This window comes from Berghia stephanieae, chromosome 7 (assembly GCF_034508935.2).
Source record: "Berghia stephanieae isolate SIO BIC M18660-M18661 chromosome 7, UCSD_Bste_1.3, whole genome shotgun sequence".
Classification (NCBI taxonomy): Eukaryota; Metazoa; Mollusca; class Gastropoda; order Nudibranchia; family Aeolidiidae; genus Berghia; species Berghia stephanieae.
In genome coordinates, this window is record NC_088366.1 from 57,320,547 (window position 1) to 57,340,546 (window position 20,000).

Consider the following 20,000-nt stretch of genomic DNA (forward strand, 5'->3'; position numbering starts at 1 on the left):
TGATGATGATGATGATGATGATGGTGATGGATGATGATGATGATGATGATGATGATGATGATGATGATGATGATGATGATGGTGATGATGATGATGATGATGGTGATGATGATGATGATGATGATGATGGTGATGATGATGGTGATGATGATGATGATGATGGTGATGATGGTGATGATGATGATGATGATGATGATGATGATGATGATGGTGATGATGATGATGATGATGATGATGATGATGATGATGATGATGGTGATGATGATGATGATGATGATGATGATGGTGATGATGATTATGATAATTGTGATGATGATGATGATGATGATGACGACGACGACTACGATGATAATGATGATGATGATGATAATGATGATGATGATGATGATGATGACGACGACGACGACGATAATGATGATGATGACGATGATGATGATGATGATACATCATAGTCATAGCTTACCTCTTCTAGGCACTTGTTGCCATCGATAATCCCACCTTTGTGAGAAAACAACCTTTTTGGCTTCCTGATCAATATAACAGGGATTAAATTTTTAAAAAGTAATTAAAACAGCAACTGGATATTTTTAATAATATTATGCTCTATGAGATACTACAGAATTTAAATAAAATGTAAACTGAAAAACTATATTATCTTTCCAGTTCTAATTCAATGTCTAGAGTTGTTTTTGTTTTTTTCAGAAATTGATATGAACTTTCCTGCAGGTTAGATAACCTAAAATGTTATGGGCTCATTTGTTGGAATGACAATACTCTCAAACCAACGTAAAATATGTTTCATTACAATAATGTTAAATTAAGCCCATAATACGCTTCAACAATCGTAATGTCACTTCCCTCGTAATGACGCATGGTAACTTAGTAACTGGCTCTAAACTATCGGAACAATGGCGGACGCCATTATGAAATATTTTTCCGACGAGCATAAAAGCATATCCAGAGAAACAAAAAAACATTATAAATCTGATCATGTTTTGACTTTTACACATTCTGATCACAAGACATGAAAAGTTCTAGCCAGCACGAAGAATAAAAAGTACCGACTTTCTTTATTTAGAACCACGATAGTCGCCGCTGCTGGGTGATGTGACATCAGACTATTGAATTCAATTACGTTTGGTAATCAGATCTGAAAATTTTTTGCACCCAGGTATAGCTGTAAACTCTCACAGATTTTCACTCTGTCCAAGTTAAAGTTTCAGATTTCAAAAGCAAGAACCCATTTCAGAGCATGATCTGATTACAAAGAGCACAACCAGCAACAGAAACGTCTCAAAACGGTATTATGTCGGGATGATTCAGACCCCAAAAAGTGAATTTAGAGATAGATTGATGAGAAATTTGACCTTAGAAGTTTCTGCAATGCAAGAAATAGTCTTTATACTCCGACATAACGTACAGAAATTAAACCCAAGTTGGATATTTGTGGCTATGAATTCAATTTCCCTTACCGAGTGAATCCCGACATAATACTGCTTTGATACGGTGGGTCACAAATGTCAGTGCCTCATGCAGAAACTGAATAGCTGTCCTTTGCTAGACAGTAATAATCAAATACAAAGTGCTGATATCCAATTTTGCCATGTAACAAAATGCACTCTTCAGCTAAAATTTTATCCAAATGTCAGCAAAACGCTATTTGTTTGTTGTTCTACTTTGTACATTTATGATTCATTCGATCTTGACCAGTTTTCAATTACCAGTATTCTATGATTGTATTTTTCCTGACATTCAAAGTTGTGTAAAACTGTCTGTAAATGATATAATACAAGCTATATGAGATTCTGTAATTATAAACTATTGTAAAAGGCATTTAAAGGATAATTCCTATTAAGCCTTTAATAAGATAAGATAAGATAAGATCAGATATTTTTTTAAAAGAAAGAATGAATCAAAGTGAACGGTGAGAGTTCCCACAAGGAATGAAACAAGTATACCTCTGGACACCTGTCTCACCTACAAAATATCTACACGGTTTCTTTGTTTGTTTTTAAGGGATTTACAGAGCTTGTGACACAATTTAGTAAAAAGGCAGAAAATGGGATAGTCAAATAAAAATATTATAGATTTACAATTGAGAGCATATGAGGAAAAGTAAGACAAAGGAGAATTGGTTTAAATAAAGAACAGATGTAAGTTCCAAGAGCATACTATAACTGTACTTAGTTTGAGATCACCTAAAAGTCTCATCCAGACAAAAGCAAAGATTCCACTATTACAAATACACTCAAATATTTAAAGACCATTATACATTCAAAACAAATGAAAAAAAAAAAAATGAAACTGTACAAAGCAGAGAGATGATTTACAATGAAAAAAATATCATCTATCAAAACTATAACCATAACATAACATAACATGTGGTATAGGGCAAAATAGGATAAGATCCTTTGAATGCCCTTAATATTAATTAGTAATGCCATAAATCTATTGATTAAATATTACAATAACGATACACGTGGTAAAGATAGTATTTCAACTTAAATGTACTCATGTGGTGTACAAACATATATCTTTAACCTTGACATGCAAAGCGCACACACAACCACACACACACACACACACACACACACACACATACACACGCGTATAGAAGATAACCATAATAATATAATAATGCATAATATATACATACAAGATTGAAAGCCATGTCAACAGCAGAGCAAACAAGTATTATTCGTCATATATAAATCTCCCATCATATAATTCCCTGTCTACTAACACCTTGAAATAATCCATAGATTTTGCATTCTTTGTTTCAAATTTCAAACTGTTCCATTTCTGAACAATACGAATACCGAACCAGTTTTGTCTTATGTTTGTTTTGCATCTAGAGACAAAAATCTTAAACTTGTCCCCTCTAGTAAAAGTAATATTAGAATATGAAAAAAAATCAGAAAAGTCTATCCTATCCAGACCATGTACCAATCTATAAACCTGAATTAAATCCCCACGAATTCTTCTATATTTCAAACTGGGTAAGTCAAGAAATTCTAACCTTTCCTTATAAGATAAATACTGTATTGTATAAATTTTTTTGGTAGCTCTCCTCTGTACACTTTCAATACTAATAGATTGTCTTTTATATAATGGGCTCCAGATGCAATTTCCGTATTCTAGAATTGGTCGAACGAGCGATTTATACAAATATAAAAATGTGGTTTTATCCAGACTTATAAAGGTTCTATATATTATTCCCATCATTTTGTTTGCACGGCTTACACAATTATCAATATGTAAATCAAAATTCAAATGTGAATCAAAAGTAACTCCCACATCCTTTTCATAAGGCACAACGGAAAGTAGATTTGACATAGAAGTATCGGTAAAATAATTATGACATGGATTATTTTTTCCTATATGTAATACTTTACATTTCGAAACATTAAAATCCAAATGCCATGTTGTAGACCATTTGAAAAGTGAAAATATATCATTTTGTAGAATGTTATGATGTTCAGTTGAACTATAGTTGAACCATACATGTGACTGTTTCCCTCCCAGCCAAAGACTCCAGTCAGGCCCAGGACAAAACTAAGTAATCCCATTCCAAGACAAAAACAGAAAGCAAACTCGAAAAATAGATTTTAAAAACCCATCCAAAACGTCTACTTGGACAAATTCTTGGAACTGAGCTATCGGGGTTAGCACAAAAGCCTGGTATTAAAAAAAATCAAATAAATAATAAATTTATAGAGCACTAATCTCCACCTTTTAACGTGTTCGTTGTTTGTTTTTTGTTTTTAAGGGTTTTACAGCGTCTGCAACACATTAATGTCATATCAGCGCCAGTAAAAAGGACGAAAATGGGATAGTAAAAAGTTCTAGAATTACAATTAAAGCACCCAAGAAAAGGGAAGACAAAGGGGAATTGGTTCAAATAAGAAACAGGTGTAGATTCCAAGAGCACTCTATCAAAGTACTTAGTTTGAGATCACTAAAAGTCTCATCCAGACACAAGCACAGGTCCCCACTAAGAGGAACACACTCAAATGTTTTACAAATCATATATAATATAAAGAAAACATAATACAGTGCATAACAGAGAGATGATTTACAAGGAAAAAAATATCATCTCCCAAGACTTAACTATACATTTGACTGTTTCCCTTTCAGCCAGGGCATCTGGTCAGGACCAGGACAAAACCAAGTAATCCCATTCCAAGACAAAGACAGAAAGCAAGTTGGAAAACAGATATAGGGGGATAGAAGATGCAATAAGTACCTCCCTGCCCACTACGGGAGGTACCTACCGAGTTCAATGGCACTTTACAAGACATAATACACATGAGGATTTTATGAAAAATAAATGTTACAACAGTAGATGTTCTATTTAGTTTATATTGGTACTAATCAAACATGAAGAATGTGATTTTGAAATATAAGGTAAAAGTCAATCTAAAATATTCTGTCTTCAGTTTAGACTTAAAAAAAAAAAAAAAGCTTTTATTTAGCGCAATATCCACTAAACGTGCTCAAAGCGCTTTACAAGGGGTCCCTGGCCAACAGCAACATTTAACATGTAGGACGGGACATGACGCCTGTTAGGCGAGATTACATTTTTTTTCGGAAAGAGACAATGCTGTTAATGGCCAGGTACTCATTTTACACCTGAGTACGATGAGAGAATCTGAGTAAAGAGGCTTGTCCAAGGACTCAACTATGCGCCAAGCGAGGCTCGAACCCAGGACCGTCCGATCCTAAAGCGAGTGTTATACCACAAGACCACATAGCCGCACATAGACTTGAAGCCCTTTTGGTAAAGACTGAGAGAGAATTCCAGATTAATGGTGCTGCAAAGTGTGTATAATTATAATGCACATTCTGATAATTTTGTTTCTGGACATTTTTTCTTTCTACATATGTATACATTATCGCCATAGATTCTCAACTTTTGTGTTTATACATTTTTATGCGTGCCATGTCTGTAAACGAATTTCTATTTTTTTTTTATGAATAAAGTATAAATAATTATTATCATTATTATTATTATTATTATTATTAGTATTATTATTATTATTATTATTATTATTATTATTATTATTATTATTATTAATTATTATTATTATTATTATCATTATCATTATCATTATTATTATTATCATTATTATTATTATTATTATTATTTCTGAAGTGGAGCGTTGTGAGGAGCGGAGAACCCCGAGGTAGTCTGTGCTCTGATATCAATGACAGTAGATATAGCTTACCTCTATAGCAGACTGGGTAGAACATTTTCTGACATCCCATAATTTCATAGTTTGATCTTTGGAGTTGGATATGAAAAACCGAGCATCACCCTGAAATGTCCAAGTACAAACTTTAAAAGATAAAAATATTAGTCAAATCAAATGGCACATTGGACCTAAAAAAAAGAAATCAGAAAAAAAATGTGACTGTTTTATAAAGCACAATATCCAATTAAATATGCTCAAAGCGCTTTAAATGGAATCCCAAGTTAGCAGCAACACTTTTTTTTTTTTTTTTTTGTTTGTTTGTTGCTTTAGGTCTCTTCCAACACAAATGAGGTTATATGAGAGACCGCTGAAACAAAAAAACAAGCAATCTAACAAAAATGGTACAAATGTAAATCAAAATCATAACCTAAAGATATCATAAGCTAAATTATAAATAACCAAGAACAAACAGGCAGAAGATTTACAGAAAAAAAAATATCCCCTGTCAAAAATACAATCACAAACCAAAGAAGCAGGATAGGCTAGTAAAGAGAAGAAGAAACGACATCACTATCGGATCGTACACCCATGCGAACATCATAGGTATATGATTCAAGGGTGATGCTCCCATCCAACCACCCGCGCAGCAACACTTAACATATAGGATGTGAAATTGAGCGTATAAGGTGTTATTACAATTTTTTTTTAAACAAAAAAAACAACAGTTACTTGCCAGGTACTCTATTTACACCTGAATACAGTGAGAAAGTGTAGGTTATGAGCCTTTTCCAAGGACTCAAGCTTGCACCGCTCAAAAAAAATAAAAAAAATAAATAAAAGTTTGCATCGCTCACGATTGGACACGAACCACAGACACAAGGGTCTGAAGGTGAGTGCCATAGCACAAAACTATAAAGCTGCACAAATGTGACTCGCTGTCTCTAAACGGTATTATGTCGGGATGACTTGGGTGAAAAAAATTGAATTTATTGACCAAGACATGAAACTTGGGGTTTGTTTCGATTTGTTATGTTACAGAATGAAGACAATTTCTCACAATGCAAAAGCTCAAAAATGGGTATTTACTATCTATTTAATTCTAAAGTCACTTTTCGGGGGGCCAATTCAATCCGACATAATACCGTTTTGAGACGAAGGGTCACAAATGGTCGATATCATTTAGACTGAGAGCTTATAAAACTAAAAACTAAAATGGCCGAAGACTTAAAGCATTTTCATCCTGAGAGTCTTGTCACTATTGCGGTACAAAGTTGAATCTTGGGGAAAAGGCTCTCCACTCACATTTCCTTTATACACTTTATACACATGTCCAATGTCACTGTTGGCTAAGGACTCTTTGTCAGTCGCTTTATTTAATAATAATAATATATCTTTATTGTCCTCAAAAAAGTGGCAATTTGTCATTTGGTTACACATTTATAACAATACAATATTGACAAAGACACACTCACACAGATGCATGCTAGTAACATAGTAGTCATTGAAAAAAAATAATTTAAAAAACAACACAAAAACAAACAAACAAACAAACAAACAAACCGGGATCAACAACAACAACATCATCATCGTCATCATCATCATCATCATCATCATCATCATCATCATCATCATCATTTAAAGGATATTGTGCAACATAAAAGCTCATAATTTTTAAAGTAATGTCAATTTACTTTATATATCTGTAATAAAAATGAAGATGAGGATGATGATTATGATGATGTTGATGATGATGATGATGATGATGATGATGATGATGATAATGATGATGATGTTGATAATGATGAAAATGATGATGTTGATGATTGATGATTGATGATGATGATGATGATGATGATGATGATGATGATGATGATGATGATGATAATGATGATGGTAAAAATTTACCTTTGTATCAATATAGGTAATTCCATCACAATGTCCTGCTAAAACCCCGACAGGCACTGGGTTCTCTTCCCTCAAAGTACGCCTGTCCCATACCTTTAATATTTCAACCAAAATTTTTTTTAATAGAGCACGTAGACGGATGAGAGACTTACTTATATTGACATGAGAAATAATCCAAACCAATTTGAATAGTCTAAGCAATCAATGAGAAAATGAGTTGTAACAGAATAGGATTTGACCCTGCATTCCATGACTTTGAATTTTTAAAATATAAAATCTAAAAACAAATTTATCTAAAACCATAAACAGATCACACACTCACAACAAGCTTAACACTCTCCTTATCATCTGGAGCAAAATCGTCACATTTGTTACGACACAAATACATTTTTCTTATTTAGATTTATTTTGTACATAATAATAATAATAATAAGCATATTTATATAGCGCCTTTCGTCGAAACCTCAAAGCGCTTATTATTACATCACAAAATTTGATGAATGATCTTTGTTTAATTAATAAGAACATAACGTTGTTTTGTAGAGAGCTTGTTTGAGATTTTAAAAATCAATTTTTCTTCTGGGTAAGCCTGACAATTTGGGAAAATACTGAAATTGATCGGTAAGAAGCGAGTTGATTTTTACAGATGTCTAAATAAACTGATAGGAGAGACAGATCAGTTTTCAAAAGATCGGGGTGTATCTCAGTCGGGTGTGAACGGAAAAAGGCAGTGACGGATATTGTGAGAGGACGATAGCAATAAAAGTACCCCTGTAAGGCAACTTGCATTTTGGAAAATAAGGGACTTTGTGGCTGGTTGAGATGAGCAAATGAAGTATTGAGAAACATTGGACATTGTTTCAATAGAAACACACACACACTGTATAAATGTACATATTAATTTTATTATTAATCCATTCATGTATTTTTTAATGTTTAAATTAACAATTAAAAAAAAAAGATTTTAACTGGAAACGAAAATTACTTATTGTATATCGAGCAGGAGAAAAGTCTAAACTGACTGATAAGAGAGTATTAATCATTTTGTAAAAGATTTATATGATACTAGTAAACTTATAAGAATCCAAATATAACAAATTATAAAAGACTAAATATGATGATTAAAAATTTAGTATCAGCTAAATTTAATTTAAACTCTCACCTTACACAACCCATCATCTCCCCCACTGTACAAGATCTGAGAACTGTTATCAGCAAAGCAAACGGAATTTACATCGTCTTCATGAGCAAAAACCTGAAGAAATAAATTTCCAATGATATAAAAGTACAAAAAGACTTTTGAGATACAGTGGAGAATCCGTAAAAAAAAGTCAACACTCAAAGTTCGCTTCTGTTTAAGTCAACGGCTATTTTTGGTCCCATTTTTTCTGTTCTCTGTTTAAGTGTGTTCCATTGATTGATACTGATGTGGTCAACCAATAGTTTCTTATCCACTGCAAATAATAAGCTGTTAGAAGCTGTCAACTTAGGGACAGCGTGGCTCAGTGGTACGGTCTTTGCTTCCTACCCGAATGGTACCGAGTTCAATCACCCCCCGCTGCGTTGTGTGGCCTTGAACAAGTCACCTCGCCCTAGCTCACTTTGCGGCGCTGCTCTGCGGCTGACGCCTGGGTTATTCCAGTCTTCCCTTGGGAATAGACCCTAAAAACAAATTTCCCCTTGGGGATGAATAAAGGGAATTTTTTTTTATTTTTTTTTTATTTTTAACTCACTCAATCCTAGAGATTTTTGCTTCTTTTCAAAATTGGAGAAAAATTGTATTAAAAATGAACATGTACATATCTATCTTTATTCAACTACCATTAACATGTTTTAGTTTTGAAAATAGCCAATGATTTGTCTCAGAAAAAATGTAATAAATGGGCATGGGGTGAAAGTAACCCGGGTAAACAACGGATATAGTCGGTGTTAGGGTTGAATGAGTTAAAATGTTGAGCAAAAATGAATACAAGAGCTTCCCAAAATAAATAAAGAATAACATTTTGGGTTTATAACCTTTCTTCAGCCAACAACATACATAATAAAAATAGTTCTCCGATAAGATACATAGAATCAACATGAATTATTTGAAACTCGTGTGTTCACTTCATTAGGTGCAAAAAAAAAAGACTCCATTGTTTTCTGAGACAGATTTCTGCCAACAAAAATAAAAATATGTATTCACTTCAGTCGAGTCCAGTATTTTCTTTGATATCACAAAGCATTACAATAATAACGGAATAAAATCAAGAATTATATTTTCTAATAATAAGCAATGCATCATTTTTTTAAATTAATAAAAAAATTTTAGCCTCTTCATTTTTTTTTTTCAAAGTGTGCTTTTGTGTATTGTATCATACCAACCTTGAGAGTTCGTCGACTAGTTTCTCTGTCATACACATAAAGGTGCCTGTCATTTGCTCTGAGAAAGTAAAAGAAAAAAGACATAAAAATTTCTGCTTCAAGATCAAAACAAAAATAAACTAAAAATATTGATGTTGAAACTTAATAAAAAGGACTGTAAGTTATACCTGCTTATGTTTACTTCTCTTTAATTATTTACTTTAACTAAAATATGAATCGCCACTCGAGTTATTGTTAAAACTAAAACATTATTTTTCAACAATGATTCCAACAAAAAAAAAAAAAAATGTTTTATAAGGCATGAAAGATAAATTGCATCCCGATTTCCCAGAAAAAATTTTTTTACCTTAATGTCAATTTAAAAACAATAAAATAATAGAATGCTAGAATCTATTGTGTTCCAAGATTTTTATGAATGTTCAGAAAAGATCAATCAATCATTTCAATAAAAACAATGTATTCCCAAAGCATACTTTCCAAATTGAAAACTTCAAATTTAGTCATTTTAATGTCAATTTTTAGTAATTTGACAAGGAAATTCGTAATTTCTGAAATTGTGTATGAACAACCACAATACTATAATAGCAATAGTAGTTGTAGTAGTAGTAGTAGTCGTAGTAGTTGTTCTTCTTCTTCTTCTCATCATCATTATTATTATTAATATTATTTTTATTATCATTTAAGTATTATTAAGAATGACAAATTCGTAATTTTCCAAAATATTTCGTATTTGGCCATGAAATTTGTCTAAAATTCGTAAAATTACGAAAAATTCATAAGATTCGGCATGTATGCCAAAGCAAGGCTCTTCTCACCCTCCAAGGATTTCTTTATTGTCCATAGAGAACTTGAGAGAAAAGATACAGAAGCTGTGGTCCCCTGGTCGTAGTGGGAGCGCCTCGTGGACATCATAGTCACCATACAGATTGCATAGATGAACTGAAATAGTTTAAAAAAAAGAGAAATATTGGGAAATCATGGTATGAATATCTATCTAATAATATTATTATCATCATCATCGTCATCATCGTCGTCATCATCATCATCATCATCATCAATATAATTATTATTATTATTATTATTATTATTATTATTATTATTATTATTATTATTATTATTATTATTATTATTATTATCATTATTATTATTATCATTATTATTATCACCATCATCATTCTAATTCTTATCTTTATTATTATTATTATTATTATTATTATTATTATTATTATTATTATTATTATTATTATTATTATTATTATTATTATTATCATCATCATTCTTATTATTATTATTATTAGTATTATTATTATTATTATTATTATTATTATTATTATTATTATTATTATTATTATTATTATTATTATTATTATTATTATTATTATTATTATTGTTATTACTATTACCCTCATCATCATTACTATTATTATCATCTTTAATCTTTCTTTTCTTTTCATTTTCAAAATTTAACACTTTCTTCTAGTATATCTTTTTTATACATACAAAAACCTGTGAAATGAATCTTGTCCCGGAATCAAAATAAAAAACCTAATATCTGCATTAAGCATTATCCTAATCTTAGCATGATATGTAGTGGATCGATCTTATGCGACAGGGAAAATCATATGTAAGGAGTAAAATTACCTATGTAAGAGAGATTCAGCTTTTATTTTTAAAAATAGCGGACAGGCGATTTTTGCATTTATTGAATACTACTTTGATTATAAAAAGAACTAAATAATACTCACTACAGTCAGACCAACTCGAGTAGGCAGCATAGCGACCATCGGGACTGTGAGAAGAGAGAAAAATCAAACTAAAAATACGCTGGTGTTTCTGGCCAGCCGAGGGGTAAAAGTGTGATTTCAAAGTTATTTGCTACTCTTGCGATATTTGGTTTTCTACAAATTTGATCAATTAATGAGATGTCTGTCAAGATAGCTGCCATTCTGCATGCTGACGTATGATAATAATAATAATAATAATAATAATAATAATAATAATAATAATAATAATAATAATAATAAAATAATAAAATAATAATAATAATAATAATAATAATAATAATAATAATAATAATAAATAATAATAATAATAAATAATAATAATAAATAATAATAATAATAATAATAATAATAATAATAATAATAATAATAATAATAATAATAAAAAATAATAATAATATTGTCCAATTGCTGAAAAGGATGAATTATTATTATTATTTTATTATTATTATTATTATTATTATTATTATTATTATTATTATTATTATTATTATTATTATTATTATTATTACTATCATTATTAGATGGTTCATTGTGCTAGTCCTGATAATGTGTATATAGTTGTGATATGAAACACTAAAACAAAAATTAATCTGTAAGTCTGATATGCATGTGGTCTGTCATTACTGGTTTAGGAATTTTCAATTTTCCTTTTTTTTTTCTTCTTTGTTAATGTCCTAAATATCAAAACAACCCATTTTGATAAACAGCCCTTTCGTTATGCTGTTGAAATTTCATGGAATTATCTGCCAGAGCACATGAGGACGGAGACCGATTTGAATAGGTTTGAGAGACTCTTATAACAAAGGTCGCAGCTTCTTAGACATGAACAGATCTGTTCTCATGCATGGGTCCAAATATTTTATAAAACTACAAGACATGTCAATTTTTATGTAAAATATATAGTATTTAATTTATATGCAAAGTATTTACAGTAAAAATTATTATGCCCGTGAAAAGCCTAAAAGAGCTTTACTGATTTTAAATCAGATTTTAGTTAGAAAATATACAATATTTTAATTTTATAATTGTTATTTGTATATTCTTTTGTTGTTATTCTTATCGAGTTTGTGTTATTGTATAAAAGATGTAGTTATATGTATTTTTACCCACAATAAATACAATTTAATTCAATTCTTTCATATAAACTAACTGACTCGGGGGTTTTGATAGGTCAATTGGTAGAGCACTCGCTTCACAATCAAAGGGGCCGAGATCGATCCCGGGTGTTGTCAAGTTTTTTTCTGACCCCTTGTCCACCCAGCAGTGATAGGGTAGCTGGTTCTGTTAGATCTGGTGGAAAGTACTTCGCAGTAGAATAGCGTCCTATCCAAAGGGTAGTAAGTAAGCAATTGCTATTGTCCATTTCATGCTATAGAAACCGGGATAAACTCCGGCCCTATGGGCCTAATGGATCTCAAGGACTACAGAACTGACAGTTAGAGCCCAAAAAAATATTTTTGTAATTTGGCATTTTCAAGGAACTCTACATTGCATCTTTAACAGACCTCAATATTGCTCAAAATGATGATGAAAAAAAAAAATAGGGGCTGACCTGAAAGCGACATCCAAGATGCTCCAACCAACATCCCTTGCCTGAATTGATTTCACCAGATCAAACTGATAGTTGTCTCCTAATGTGTTATACACCCTGATATACTGATCTGCAATATAAATGATAATTGATAAAGACTTGAAATCAACACATCCTATATCAAAGCGCTGCAGAACACGTTTAACATGGAAGTTTAGGCGCTATATAAATTCATTATTTATTACTATTTTATTAATATTATTTATTATGATTATTTATTATTTGGACTTCTTCATATCTATAATATAGTTTAAAGTAAAAATCTTTGAAATAAAAGGCCTTTTTAGAGAAAGTGAGTGAGGAGAGGGGGTTGGGGGGAAAGTGTATTAAGCTCATATCCTAATCATCTATAATGATATTTGTATGGAGTGTTGTCTCAACTTGTCACATAATTAATGTTAAGCATGGTCAGTGGCTGGATGGGTGGCAGTAATCCATGAAAATTCTGCTCTCGACATTGTGTCCTTGGGTAAGGCTCTTAACACACATTACCCCACTAAATTCGGGTGTGGCTATAAACAGTGACTGAAAATGTAAGTGTTAGTACAAAAAGAATGCCCAATAGGCGGCTGGTACTGTATGGAATGGAAGTCTCGTTTCATACTCACTTTTTCTTTTAAAAAAAACAAACATTCTAGCTGAATTTTACATGTATAATCAGAAATTAAGCAATGTTTCACGCGGTGCAAATTAAATTCAAAATAAGTTTTAGCACAATTATGAAATTGTGGCAATATAAGTGATGCTAGGCAATTGAACATATGGTTGCTGTTGACTTGCTTAATCAAAAAACTAATTATCAAAATAGCCATAACACATCTGGCAACTCAAAACACCCAAGTTTTTGTTAGTTTGATTTTTTATTGTTTGTTTTTTCTTTTTCTTTTTGTTTGCTTTTGTCCTTATTTTTTTTTAAGTTTAAGAAACAGTCCAATGTTTAGCTAAACAAGGTCAGAAACCCTTACTGTGTTTTTATATCTCACTTGGGGAGTGTTAGATAATGAGCTTTGATAGATTTATTTTTTTTCAGGGGGGGGGGGGGAAGGGTTGGACCAAAAAAAATTTTTTTAAAAGAAAAGAAAAATACAATCAGATTCAATTTTAAACAAAATAATTTCTCAGACTTGTCAGTAAAGAGCGCACGCACTCAACAAATATTATATATCCAATTTGCTTAGTTTTCATTTTAACTGTCTCTATTCAGTGCTTGTTATTTCAGAAAAGTTCCGCAATCTTCATGGATGTTGCCAATATTGACTAAAAATAACCATCGACAAACCTTGACAAGCGGACACAAAGGTTTCTCCATCCTCAGAGAAAGAGCCACAGAAAGCTTTCTGTCGATATTTGGCCACTGACTCCATGCGGTTGGGAAGGTAAGAGGAACTAAGAAGATATCTTTCTCCATTTGAGAACTTCCTCTGTTTGTTCAAACCAATTTCTCTCTGGAGATAAATATGAAAATGACTATGATGATGATGATGATGATGATGATGATGATGAAAAAAAGCACTAATGATAATTAAAATAATGATACCAAATAATAAAATAATAATAATAATAATAGTAATAATAATAATAATAATAATAATAATAATAATAATAATAATAATAATAATAATAATGATAATAACAATAATAATAATAATAATAATAATAATAATAATAATAATAATAATAATAATAATAATAATAATAATAATAATAATAATAATAATAGTAATAATAATAATAATAATAATAATAATAATAATAATAATAATAATAATAATATAATAATAATAATAATGATAATAACAATAATAATAATAATAATAATAATAATAATAATAATAATAATAATAATAATAATAATAATAATAATAATAATAATAATAATAATAATAATACGTTCATTATTCTTTTTACTCAAAATTAGCAAAAACAAATGGCAAACCTTGAAAACCATATTGACAACATCTGGTCTTGTGACAATGTCAATCGTTCCATTGTTTATTGTTCGTTGTCCAGTTGTTTGTAATACTGAATTGTAAAGATCTGTGTTCTGCAATTTAAAATCAGAGGGTATTGTGTGACGCTTTACTGATTGGTACATAAAAAGCAATACAAATTATATTCTTAAAGACCAAAAAAAAATATTATTTTCATATAAAATTACATTATACATAATTTGTAAAAAAACTGTTTTTCTAAACTTAAATCTTACCAAAGCAATTCTTTTTTTAAAAGATACAAAAAAACTAGTTAGTTCTTGTGGATTTAAAAACATTATATTTTTAGAGGCTTAGCAGAGTGTAAAAAAAGGGGAGTCAATGTGACTCATGTGAAAGATGTTTGTTTTGTTTTTAAGGGTTTTACGGCGCTTGCAACACATTTAGGTTATATCAGCGCCAGTAAAAAGGGAGAAAATGGGATAGTAAAAAGTTCTGGAATTACAATTAAAGCACCCAAGAGAAAGTAAGACAAAAGGGGAACTAGGAACAAATAGGGATCAGATGTAGAATCCAAGAGCATACCACCAATGTACTTAGTTTGAGATCACCTATAAGTCTCATCCGGACACAAGCACAAAATCCAACAAAGAGGAATACACTCAAATGCTTACATTATATATTAAAAATAAATATAATGATACATAACAGAGAGATGATTTACAAGGAAAAAAATATCATCTCCCAAAACAATAACTATGCATTCGACTGTTTCCCTCCCAGCCAGGACTCCGAACAGGGCCAAGTAATCACATTCCAAGACAAAGACAGAAAGCATGTTGGAAAATAGATATAAGGGGATAGAAGACACAGTATGTACCTCCCTGCCCACTATGGGAGGAGGAACCCCACCCAGGAGTAAATGTGCCTCATGTGAAAGATGCAACACAATAAATTCCTTTGCAGAGAATTTCACCTGTTATTGTCTATGAATCTAGGCCGGCATAGACTGCACTATTTATGGATGGAGAAGAAAAAGAAGAAATAACCCCCCCCCCCCAAAAAAAAATTGAGACTGACTGAATAAAAGATACTTACTTTCAACTTTGAATTGTCTGGCTTCATGACGTCTGATGAAGAAAGAGGAGGGGGGGGGGGGGAACATGTGTCTATAGGTTAAAAAAACAAAAAAAAAACAAAGAAAAAAAAAAAACAACCCTGCAAATAATGGTCAATTAAACAAAAAGAAAATCACACTGGCAGCGTGACTCAGCAGTACGGTCTTTGCTTCGTACACGAAAGATAATGTTCTATCACCTCTGCTGCGCAGTGTGGCTTTGAGCAAGTCACACCGCCCTAGCCCAATTTGCGGCTCTGTACTGCGGCTGATGCCTGGATTATTCCAGTTTCCCTTGGGAGTAAAACCCTAGAGACAAATTTCCCCTATGGGATGAATTATAAAGAGTATTTTTCTTTAAAATTTTATGAGTTGTTCTCTACTCTGATAAGTTTTTAAAAAGCAAAATTAGAGCATTTATATCCACTAAACGTGGTCAAAGCTCTTTACAAGGGGTCCCTAGTTAACAGCAATACTAAACATGTAGGACGAGACATCAGTCATCCTTTTAGGCGATAATACTATTTTTTTCTGACAGTGACAACGCTGGCCAAGTATACTCATTTTACACCTATGTACAGTGAGAGAATATGATTAAAGAGCCTTTTCCAAGGACTCAACTATGCGTGCTCAGAGCAGGACTTAAACCCAGGACATTCTGATCCAAATGAGAATGTCATACCACAAGACCACAAAGCTGCATGGATAACAAAAATGAATCAATAAATAAATAAGATGCCGACCTTGGCATTTAACACTTTCTACAAAAAAGAAATTTTATATATAAAATCAATACCAGGCAAATTCAGAGGCAGTGAAATAAAATATATAATGCAAAATGTATCGAAAGAGTGTGTTCCAAAAAATGCCTTAAATGGCTCATTCAATAAAACTAAAATATTATAGGAAAGATGACATACGATATTTTTAAAAACTTGTTTTGGACTGAAAACCTAGCTTGACTCCACATTATGTAGCATGCTGAGTTTTAAAAATGAACAATAAAAATCTGCTCTTATTACATTGTTACTCATTCAGATTGTTTAAAGAAACTTGAGCTAAACTAAACGTGCTCAAAGCGCTTTACAAGGGTTCCCTGGCCAACAGCGACATTTAACATTGTAGGACGCGACACCACGCCTGTTAGGCGATATTACATTTTTGTTCTGACAGCGAAAATGCTGTTAATGGCCAGGTACTCATTTTATACCAGAGTACAGTGAGAGAATGTGAGTAGGTAAAGTCTTGTCCAAGGACTCAATTACGCGCAGAGAGAGGCTCAAACACAGGACCTTCCGATCGGAAAGCGAGTGTCATACCACTAGACCACATAGCTGCACAACTTTAGAACTGAGAAGTTTACCTTTGGGTTGGGAAGAGACGGGTACAAAATCATTGTCAGAACAATCGCTGTCATCAGAGTCGTCATCTTGTCCAATGAATCGGATTTGACCACTGGGATTTTTAAAATACACACACACAAAAAAAAAAAATTAAAAAAAAGGAATCAGTATATCAACAGTGTAAAAATATTTTTTTAAATCTCATAATGATAGTGATAGCAAAGACGACTCTCAGATTGAAAGCTTTTTGATTGACTTTAGACTAGAGGTGCCTAAATGCGTCAATAAAATGGAGAGAAAGATAAAGGGAGTAAATGTGACTCATAAATAAGGGAACAACACAAAACAAACGACGTTTTGACCTTTGGCCTTATTCAAGTGTAAATGCTTTACTTGAAAAAGGCTAAAGGCCGAAACGTCGTTTGTTTTGTGTTGTTCCCTAATTTATGAGTCACATTCACTCCCTTTATCTTCCTCTCCATTTTGATTGACTTTAGCAGAGCTGCCTGCTTGAAAGTTTTAAAATTCGTAGTTTCCATGGGAAAAAAATGAAAAATAAGTCATTATAAATAGATTTACAAATCAATAATTTTCCATCACCATGATCCACAAACCCACCAAAGTCCTGAATATAGGATCTAAAGAACTACATTTTCCTTTTCAAAAAGAGGCGAATGCAGCTCTGTAGCTGTAACTGTAAGTTAAAAATTTGTAATTCTACTAATTTTTCGTAGTCCTAGTACTAGGAAGGTCTACTTTAGTCCATAAAGAATGAGGCATTGAAAGTTTAAATAAGCTTTCATGTTGCACATTTCAAATAGTAAAAAAGTTGCAAGTTGTAATCCATTCCAGAAATAAACGTAAAATTTAAGTTTCAGCCAACTGGTAAACAAACAAAAAAATATGTTGCACAATATCCACTAAATGTGCTCATAGCACTTTACAGGGGGTCACCAGTCAATGACAACATTTAAGAAAAATGATAAGGCATATTGCCTGTAAGGTAAGGCACTTGGCACAAGTTGTTTTTTTTTTTTAACAATACATGCAGCACTTTTTCATCTCATCTCATTATAATTAATCTTATCATTATCAATGAAAAATGAACAAAAATACAACAATTAAAATAAAAACATGAGAAAAAAAACTGGAACTACAACCAAAGAAGAGGAATTTATCAACACCAAAAATTTTAAAGAATAAAAAGCACTCACCAGATGGCAGTGCAGCACTTTGCTCCCATGAATGAATGATCTTAATGTCATTTAAAGATTACACGCGTCATAAACTGCACACAGTTGACGTGTTTGTATTTATCTTAAAGCATTCCTTACAAAGCAAGTTAGCAGATAAAGTAACAATGATACTGTTCTGTAATTTGAAAGCAAGGGAAGATAAATCATTTCAATTTTTTTTTAATGTTTGGCATGTTATGAAGAAGAGTGAAAATACGAGGAAAAGTGTTCCATCGGACACACAACTACCTTCGAATTAGATAAGCCATTAGAAACTGAAGATCAGGTTCATCATCATTGTTTCCTCCTTGAGTGCCCGACATCGCTGCTCCTGTTGTATCACTGTCCTCCTGTGTGTTTAAGGATTCTGACGAATTGCTTGATCCCATAGAATTAAATGTAATGTGATTTCCCAGAACACATTTCACTTATCGTATAAAACTTTTACAAACATGATGGTTTTGTACAGGAGACTAAATGTTGAGGAAAATGAATATCTGTTATAGTATAATTTTGAAGAATAGTGTATTTAGACACAAAGAGGGAAAAAATATAATTATCTTCTCAGACTGTGGTGGTCAGATTAAAACATCCCTTGCATTGCCTGTGAGGAAATGGAAAGAAAAAAAAGTTAACAAAGTTATGTTACAAATCATTTTAGTTATGTTTGTCAATAAAATGAAGTTATTTTCCTTTGGTACAACAAGCAAACATTAGGTGTCCCATTAAAGAAATTAAAGAGCAGGCACCAGTATAAGATAAAGATCTGAACAAGTGTGTATGAAAGGTGCCAGACAAAGCAAGAAAGAAAAATAGAAGAAAAAAAACATCCCAAAAAATCAGTCGACTTCGACTGGGGATCAAACCTCAGACTTTCTGATTACTGGTCAGATGTGCTAATGGTAAAATTGAATATAGACTTAGACAGAAATAAAATTCATGATTTGCACCTTGACGTGCTAGGTACTTCACTAATAAATTAATCGATCAGCTACCTTCTGAAAATAGTCAAAATTAAGTAATAATTAATAATACTATCAAATTGTTTGCGTTGGACACTAGACATAAAAAGAATCCGCAGGCAAATGATCCCTATTTCAAGGTTTGGATTTATCAAGTAACCATTGAAATAAAATTGTAATTGAGCAGGCGAAAATTCAAGAAAAAGCATTAAATTCATTTTAATAAAATTGAGAGAAATAAGTATAATAATTACGGAGTGTCTACGTACACGGTAACTTTAGTTTTAGGCAGTTTGGTGAGCAGCATCAGTGGGGATAGTGAAGTGATAGCAAGTGGCCAAGTGAACACTAAATCACTAAACAACAACATTGTAAAATAATGAAAAGATTCTGATTGATCTCCAATTTCGACAAGAATTCATGAATTGAAAGTGAAACTCAGCACTTGTGAATGATGAAAGTCACCCCTGTTTACCTTTTCTGATAAAAGCTCTTAAATGTTGAGGAAAAAATTAGGTTCCAGTTGAAAAGCACTGTCATTTTTGTTTGTTTACCCTCTCGTCGAAATCCCCT

At 31.8% G+C, this 20,000-nt stretch overlaps 1 protein-coding gene across 4 annotated transcripts in view; it reads right to left on the reverse strand.

The window, feature by feature from the left end:
• LOC144977545 (DDB1- and CUL4-associated factor 11-like) overlaps window positions 1-20,000 on the reverse strand; it is a 31,586-nt gene that overhangs the window by 11,121 nt on the left and 465 nt on the right. Inside the window, exons 1-14 of one of the 4 annotated variants that reach the window (XM_078922881.1) lie at window positions 19,903-19,999; window positions 18,445-19,069; window positions 17,251-17,342; window positions 15,869-15,900; window positions 14,776-14,883; window positions 14,119-14,284; window positions 12,801-12,909; window positions 11,210-11,253; window positions 10,280-10,403; window positions 9,465-9,522; window positions 8,263-8,355; window positions 7,101-7,193; window positions 5,229-5,318; window positions 464-527 (exon numbers count right to left, since the gene is read on the reverse strand). In XM_078922881.1, the coding sequence (XP_078779007.1) occupies window positions 464-527; window positions 5,229-5,318; window positions 7,101-7,193; window positions 8,263-8,355; window positions 9,465-9,522; window positions 10,280-10,403; window positions 11,210-11,253; window positions 12,801-12,909; window positions 14,119-14,284; window positions 14,776-14,883; window positions 15,869-15,900; window positions 17,251-17,342; window positions 18,445-18,473 (1,102 nt within the window). In that variant the 5' untranslated portion in view covers window positions 18,474-19,069; window positions 19,903-19,999. Of the gene's footprint in view, window positions 1-463; window positions 528-5,228; window positions 5,319-7,100; window positions 7,194-8,262; window positions 8,356-9,464; window positions 9,523-10,279; window positions 10,404-11,209; window positions 11,254-12,800; window positions 12,910-14,118; window positions 14,285-14,775; window positions 14,884-15,868; window positions 15,901-17,250; window positions 17,343-18,444; window positions 19,070-19,902 lie in introns of all 4 variants that reach the window. The other 3 variants (XM_078922878.1, XM_078922877.1, XM_078922880.1) reach the window with 3 other exon arrangements.